Source organism: Tripterygium wilfordii, chromosome 23 (genome assembly GCF_013401445.1).
Source record: "Tripterygium wilfordii isolate XIE 37 chromosome 23, ASM1340144v1, whole genome shotgun sequence".
Lineage (NCBI taxonomy): Eukaryota > Viridiplantae > Streptophyta > Magnoliopsida > Celastrales > Celastraceae > Tripterygium > Tripterygium wilfordii.
In genome coordinates, this window is record NC_052254.1 from 142,110 (window position 1) to 150,212 (window position 8,103).

Here is an 8,103-nt window from a genome sequence, read left to right on the forward strand (position 1 = left end):
ATCATCGTTCTGGTAATTACTACCATTGAATATCAAATAAAATGTTGCTACAAAACATTACTATATCAAATATGGTCAACCGCTTTCTCAGGGAAAAAAATGTCACCTAAAATGTATCTGAATCTCCAGGATTTCAAGCTTCCAGAACCAAATAAGGAGAATCACTACACACCACAGAAGGAAATCACTTCCTTGGTCCACGGGAATAACTCTGACAAAATTGCTTTGATGCTTACAAGTCAAGAGTAATAAAAGAGTGGCAAATAGCTCGGCAATATTTTCTCATCCTCAAAGGAGAGGAGGTCTATGACATCATATAACCCCCGTCCAATACAGTTTGATATGCCATTTCGGTTGATTGTGCTCTGTGCCATGTCGAAGAGAAGTTTTCCTAATCCCTCTGTCAAGGACGAAACTACACATCATTTATGTAGCCAAGCACTGGAAATATACAGCCTTCAGATTCGCTCCTCCATCGAAGTCAATACAAAGTCGGTAAAACCTACGAGAGTTTACAAACTACCAACATATCAATACCTCCGATCAATGCAACAAAAGGAAATTCTTGGTATTGGGAAGTGAACGTACATTTATCAAAATCGATTATGGTACAATACCATAGAATTTGAATTTTCGTGACTCACAGCAGCAACCTTTTCCTCATAATTCAGAGTATTGGCTGCACTTAGAAGCATGTCCATTCCAACTCCACATTTACCAGTATTGGCTGCTTGACCATTCTCACTCACTTCATTCTCAGAATTCTTGAGTGCCCCTTTACCATCTTCGTCCTTCTGAAGTTTCTCATATGCTATTCTTACCCTGCGTATTTGCTGGATTTGAGAATGACATTTTACACAGAACCATTTCCCTTTTGGTATTGATGAGCGTGGAGGACTCATGCAATAAGTATGGTATGCTTCATCACAGGCATCACATAGAACAATCTGATCATCATCCTTATCAGTGAGGCAAATCCTACACAGACAAGAAGGGCAATACCAATGGGGACAGTATGATTTCAACTGCTTGATTGTCAGACACCTGGTATGGTAATACTTATAGTCGCACAAGGCATGATGGCATATTCTGAACTCATCACCATTTTTTAACTTACTTCGACAAATTTTACACTCCTCATTTCCTTTTAACAGTTGATGTCCATCCTCTGAGCTAACATTTGAATTCTCGTCAAATTCCTTAAATCTCTGACTTCTCGGACTAATGTGATGAGCAACTTGATTAACCAAAGAAGCCCTTAGCCTCTCACATACTGCACAGTTCTCATGGGTGGACCCAATACCCTTTCCCGTACAGATAGAGCAATACCAACTTTTTGGAGGAACCTCCTTGACAGCTGGCTCAATGCAGGAAACATGGTACATTTCCTCACATGAATCACATACTAAACAACCCCTTCCGTCTGCTGTAGTCCCACAGAGCCTACAAATGCAGACTTTGTATATATCTTCTGGTTGCTCTAGTTTGGCACCAGACTTGCGTATCTGTTCAACAATGAAGAAACTTAAAATGTTTTTTTTTTGAATGGAAAATTTTATTAAGGCACCAAGAAAGTGCAACCCAGAAGAAATACAGAGAGGTAAATTCATAAGATCAAAAATGTTCCCTGAGAAAGAAAAACACCACGATTTAAGGCAGTCAAACCAGCTGTCTATGAAACTGTCTAAATTAGTTTTGATGTTGTTGAAAATCCTATTATTTCTTTTGATCCAGATCAGCCACATCACAGACATTGGGATCAGCTGAACGAAGCTCCTTTGATTTCCACGCTTAAAATGTTTAGGACCAGCTTAAACAATAACCAAGTAATATTTTATTTCTTAGAATGTATATGGTAAAGAATAGAAAAAGGATCGCTGTATCCAGGGAATGGTTTCAAAATCTCTCATTGTCTCATTACTCTAACTCTCATCAACCGTGTGCTGAGTAGTGAGTAATTACTAGCTTTTAATTTTTTTAAAGTTGGATAATAGAACGACTGATCTATTTCCTAATATTTAATATGGAAAACCAACGCACTCGAAGACCAAGAAAGGAGCAGTGCAGAAACCATAGCATTGAGCGGAAAAGGGCACTAAAACAAAGCTTCTAGACTAAATTTAGCCCCTAAAATCTATAATTTGGTCCAGAGGCAGCTGACAAACGAACTAGGTTACTCGTAAGATGGTAGGGATAAAGCTTTAGAAACATTGATTACTTTATTCCCCAACTCCAAGCACTAATCTGTACAACATAAGAGCATAGAAACAATTTTGATACTGAGTTGACTCTTTAGTGAAAACACCAAATACAGGATACAGCCAATGCTATAAATATAAAATTTATATAGCTGAATTATGAATAATCATTATACACACTAGGAATGGCAGTATCAACCAAAATCAATGATATATTTGCAGAAAAAGTTATTTCATGTCAAGAAACAAAATTTATAAGTGAAGCAGGCTTTTCCAATAAAATAAAAGCTACAGTTCTAGGGGTAGAACAGGCAAACAGCTATACTTGCAAGTTCAGTGCCTTACATGTTTACTGCAGTATGCCACTGACAAATTTGAAAGGCTCTTTGCAAGAGAACTCATTTCGGTCCCAATCACCTCAAGCTGCCTCCATACCTGGAAAAGTTATTCAAGTTTAAGATGTCTGATATGACAAACAGAAACGACATTGCCCTCATCAAGCAGATACGTCCTAGAAAGAAAATGAACACCCGCTATTGTGCATAACAATAACTCAACTGTATAAATTTAGTCTGTATTTGAGCTTGACATGAATATTGAAATACTTCAACAAAGCATACAACAACCAATATAGTATATTACATATGTAAATAACTTAATATTAGCATATCAGTGCTAACAAGACTTTATGGCATATCTGCACAAGTGTTGCACTATATCTAATATAAACAACAAATCATTGTATGATATATAGTTTTAACTTTATTCACCAGGTATTCAAGTTTCACGTTCAGGCGAAAGAGCAGAAATGGGACTCCAGAGGCACCAAATTAGTTGCAATAAGGCTTGATGAAAGGCGAATGATTCATTCAGATCAAAAGATTGCAGCTATTATGTCAATACAAAAAGAGAGAAAATAAAAGCCAATTTCATAGTCTGATTCAGACCTTAATTGCATCATCATATTCTTCATTGCCACTCCAATTTTCTTGCAAGTCACATAAGCGATATCAGATTGGAGTGATGCCTTCAGTAACTTTCTTTCAGCACCAATGAGTAGGCATATATAGACCTTCCAAACCTTAGTTTCAAAATGTATCAATGCGGGGCTTAATTTTCTTCACTATGACGGTCCATTTATAGACACACCAGAGTAACAGGATGAATACTCAATTAGCGTTTCTAACTAAGCCTACTGGGGATCACCTACGGTCAAAACAAAGGATAACAAACTGTAATATTGTCTTTCAATTGAAGGTAAGAGAATCATCCCAATAATTCTTTTATCACTTCCAACTATCAGAAGTTCTACACTCAAGTAACTCAGAGTCAGACACTGCTAAATGCATAACTACTAGTAGCTTTTCAATTTTTGTACATCCTGTTATGTTCTTCAGTATTTAGACAAATTATGGCTTTGCTCTTCTATCTATTATGAAAACTTTTAACCAACTGCCTAATTTGACATTGCTTATGCACTAACTACACCAGTACACCCAAAGTCTAAATGGAGCCATCATCCATATATTATGAAATTATTAGCCAAAATCTCACAGTTACCAGAATGCATGCACCCTGCAAGGAAACATACAAAGACGCATGCACACATGGATGCATATAATCAGACATTTACAGACACAAGGTACAGGTTGCCCAATTCAAACACATTATTCTGCTACCAAAAATACTTTCCAAAAATATTTAAAACTATGAATTAACCATTCGAACTTTCTGGAGGACTGAATGATTGACAATGCATTGGAGTATAATTTTGCGAAAATGACCTACTGAAACATAAAAGACAAAATAGTTTATTGAAATGAGACATCATTGCATGAAAAATCGAACATTAGAGCTATCCTTTAAACAAATAAGTCATTAACAACTGAAAGAATGGACACAAATTACCTGCTGAACATCAACTGAGAAAAGCTCAGGTGTTTGTTCATAAGCTCCCTCCTTCATCCTTGAATTTATGAGGCTTAGGTTAAAAAGACTATCAACATTCAATCCTTGAAAATTTTCTACCAGTAGTTTACAAAGTGAATGGAACTTTTCCGATGCAAGGATATCAGAGAAACCATTCACACACATCTCAGTGCATGAAGGATGACCTATTGCATTTGTAGGTCCATTTGATAAAACACCAGGTTCCTCTTTAGCCACATATTGAGTTCCATTAGAAGTTGATCCCATTTGTGAAGAGATTTTACACCTATCTCTACTACAAGTATCATGTTCCTGTGTAATATATGGAAAGATAATTACAAATGAATTTGCAAGAATGGTCGTTAAAATGACTCACAAAGGCACTTGCAGTTTTGGTGAAAGCATAAACCTTAGTCGTGGTTGCAGAATCTATTCCTTGGTGAAATGAAAGTGCATCTCTAATGCAGTCCTGTATAGCACCAGTATCACGTAATGACATATACATCTTCTGTAGTACATCATTCCTCCAATGATTCCGAGACTGAGTACAACAACATGAATCATTCAAAAGGTAACGACAAAAAATTTTCAACAGAAAGTTGAACGGCAGTAATGACAGAAGTAGAAAAAGACATACAGATGTTGGAGCCATGAAAAGCCCAATATTCTCTTGCTTGATTCTTCAAAGCATTAATGAAGGAGAGTTCTAAACTAAATCTGTCTTACAAGTAATTTTCTCTTAGGGCTCATCACACAGATATTTGGGGTTTGCAAATATTGAAGAACAGATGTTGGATTAGTGAACCAACTTTGATTGATGGGAGAACAGGATACAATGTAATTAGAATGTTCGTCTAAATTTGCTGGCAGAAAGGGAATAGAAGTTTTCTTAAGCATTGTTTTGAAACCAATGGCAAGGAAAATGGATAATTAATTGATACAAGATTAAGATTTAGCTCAGAGCGGATTAAGATAGAAAACTCGAAAAAGGGCCATAACCTAGAAGTTAGCAATATGAATACTAATAATGAAGAAAGTAGCCACAAAGGAAGAAAAGAATCTCAGGTACCAAACCTCTAAACTCAAACGAAAAATAGCCATTTTTAACAAATAGATTATGAAAATAATATTTATAGATTTTCATATAGAGCATAAGTAAAGACTCTCAACTTAAAGCAACAAACAAAAACTCTAAAAGTCATATATAAATGAAAGATTGGTAAACAAGATTCATACAACAATCCAAGGCATAAATAAGTCCCATTGTAGGAAAACAAAAACTAACAAACAACCTTAACTTAATAATAATAACAATGAAGAAAAGTAACCCAACCATGCGTCAAGAACCAAATAAAAGCCAATGGTATTTCATTTCAGCCACAATTTCACACCATAATTGATTTGATTTTACATGTTGAAGTCTAAAACCATAAAAAAAAATGCAAATACAATTCATGGGAATGACTGGAACTACAATTAAGTATAGTATAGTCTACATCTGAATGAATACCTGATCAGCAACTAGACTCGTAGCCTCACCAAAAGCTGTCCTTCCCTCTGGGAGTTTGCTCCCTGAATTTGACTTTCCATGTCTTCGTCTCTTATAAGTTCGAAATCCATCAGTTGCACCTAAACTCACAAACCCATTGTTTGTGGCTTCATGCTTTAATGGTACCCTATCAACACATTGCTTACCATCTCCCCTACTTGTATTCCCACCAACATCCATTTCTCCACACATTCAAAAAATCCCTAGTTTTCAAACTAGGGTTTCATTTAGACACCCACCTCAGAGTTTCAAAGCACACACTGCTTCTGTAATACACACTTCATCAAATCAACTTCAACATAAACAGAAAAGAAAAAAAAATCAAGCGACCGTAGTCAATGAAACCAAAGACGCTAGTCCAGAAGAAAAGTGAGGGGGGGGGAACGAAAAAAAGAAAAGGAAAAGTAAATTTAACAAAGAATCTTTTGTAGTCCCCATTATATTCAGTTTCTCGTTCTAAATTACGGAAAAGTAATTAATGATATTTTACAGAGCTTAAAATCTTGACTTCATGGTCCAAGAAAACCAAACGGAAAAGAACAAGATTCAAAAGTTCTGTTTCCTTTTTCTTTCTCTCCTAAACACATTCACAGTTGCCAAACAGAGCATAAAAGAAGCAAAGATAGAGACAAGCATACCAGGTAGAGATTTTCAAGCACTGGAAGTCGAACCCTAAGAAAGTCCCGCTCAGTCGTCGAGAGAGACAGAGAAGAGAGAGAGTGGATTTGCCTCCGCAGACAGACGGTCTTACCCTTTTCATTTTAAACTTCGCATTACAATTCCCGGTTTACCCCTCGTTCTTCTTCGCCCCTTTTTTTCGCCCCCTTTTTTATGTTATTTTTATAATTTTTATTGTAAAAAGAAGGCGTCTATGTACTTTCTGTATATTGAATTATTTTTTGGAAACTCACACAATGTAAGCCCAGCCCATGATAGAATGGGACAACGACAGCCCAAATCAGTTGGAAATAAATTTGGGCCGGGATTTTTATTAATGCATTTGTAGGGCTTGTTTCGCGAATAGACCACGGTTAAATCAAGAGGGAGAAGCGTACCCCCATTTACTTTGACTTCGCGTCAACTTGGTGTTTTTTAAGAATTAGACTGATGATCTTGTCCTAAACGTAAGTAAAGAACAAGAGAATTTGAGAGTAACTCTCGTTTGTATTAATTTTATGCATAGCAATAATAGATTATTCGGCCAGCTTATATAGCAGGCACTACATCAAAACTCTACTAGAATTGGAAGTGCAATAAAATAGGTACGTAACAATAAAATAGGAAACTTAACTAGTCTATAATTATAGAAGTCAAATACTAATAATAATATAATATTGTGCATTAATTCTTCCATCACGGTGGTAACTTGCTATTCAAGAATTCCCTTATTTCGACCTTGACTTGCTCCGTAGACTCCTCCAACTGGTCTGCTCGTTTGGCACACGTCTTGCCATGCACTTCCAGTTGCATTGCCTGCAAAGCTTCTCCTTGATTAATGTTGCCACGTCCCTCCTTTATCCGAAGCCTATGAGCTCTATTGTAAGCATTCTTCAATTGTCTACCCTGGTCTTCATCATTCCTCCCTCCTTCAAGATTACTCTTATCCTCAAGAGGAAAGTCTGGAAATAGCAGCTTAATCATCGCTAAATCCTCCCATGTAGCTTCCTCCTCATCTAACATCTCCCATTGAATTAACACTTCCCATCGAAAATGATTTCCCTGCTTAATCTTCCTGTACTCAATAACTCTGTTAGGTGCGAGTAGCAGCTGACCATCTTGATTAATTGGTGGTAAAACAGAGCTACTCACCACATCTCCCCCAATCCTCCGTTTAAGTTGAGATACGTGGAACACCGGGTGAATTTGTGCATCCAACGGTAGCTCTAATTTGCATGCCACTTCATCTATTTTTTGTATCACTTGATACGGTCTATAGAAGCGATTACTTAGTTTGTAAAGCGCCTTCTGGGACAAGGATTTTTGACGATGAGGCTGAATTTTAAGATAGACCCAATCTCCCGGACTAAAACTCTCTTCACGCCTACGTTGATCAGCATAAGACTTCATCCGATTGTTTGCTTTTTCCAAATTTCCCTTGAGCTCCTTAATGAGCTCGTCCCGCTCCTTCAAATCCCTGTCCACTTCATCATTAGGTGACGAACCATCCACATAACTAACCAAGTGCGGGGGTGGACGTCCATAAACATACTCGAAAGGTGTCCGCTTAGTAGAAGCATGATAAGTCGTATTATACCAATATTCTGCCCAAGCCAAGAATTCTTCCCATCTACGCGGGTTCTGGTGAGTAAAAGCACGTAAGTATTGTTCAAGAGATCGATTAGTTACCTCCGTCTGACCATCTATTTGGGGATGATAGGCAGAGCTCATAGACAACTGCGTCCCTTGTAATTTAAACAATTCTCCCCA

At 37.1% G+C, this 8,103-nt stretch overlaps 1 protein-coding gene across 4 annotated transcripts; it reads right to left on the reverse strand.

The window, feature by feature from the left end:
• Positions 1-7: 7 nt before the first annotated feature.
• LOC119993035 (PHD finger protein EHD3-like) lies at positions 8-6,450 on the reverse strand. 4 transcript variants are annotated; one of them, XM_038839933.1, is made up of 7 exons: positions 6,315-6,450; positions 5,638-5,942; positions 4,537-4,668; positions 4,107-4,439; positions 2,544-2,633; positions 589-1,505; positions 8-502 (listed from the first exon to the last, which is right to left on the reverse strand). In XM_038839933.1, exons 2-6 carry the CDS (start codon positions 5,866-5,868, stop codon positions 594-596), a joined length of 1,698 nt encoding a protein of 565 aa, XP_038695861.1. In that variant the 5' UTR covers positions 5,869-5,942; positions 6,315-6,450; the 3' UTR covers positions 8-502; positions 589-593. The 4 variants fall into 4 exon arrangements, with proteins under 4 accessions (XP_038695861.1, XP_038695859.1, XP_038695860.1 ...); XM_038839931.1 differs by having other exon boundaries at positions 8-1,505; XM_038839932.1 differs by having other exon boundaries at positions 8-1,505; positions 5,638-5,968; positions 6,315-6,383.
• Between the last annotated feature and the right edge of the window lie 1,653 nt (positions 6,451-8,103).

Excerpts from the sequence above, each read along its gene's own strand:
- LOC119993035 (XM_038839933.1), bottom strand. The coding sequence starts at position 5,868 with ATGTGTGGAGAAATGGATGTTGGTGGGAATACAAGTAGGGGAGATGGT. Across the intron at positions 4,669-5,637 it reads CGAGTCTAGTTGCTGATCAG|TCTCGGAATCATTGGAGGAA; the intron begins GTATTCATTCAG and ends TGTTGTACTCAG. Across the intron at positions 2,634-4,106 it reads TCTCAGTTGATGTTCAGCAG|GTATGGAGGCAGCTTGAGGT; the intron begins GTAATTTGTGTC and ends TAACTTTTCCAG.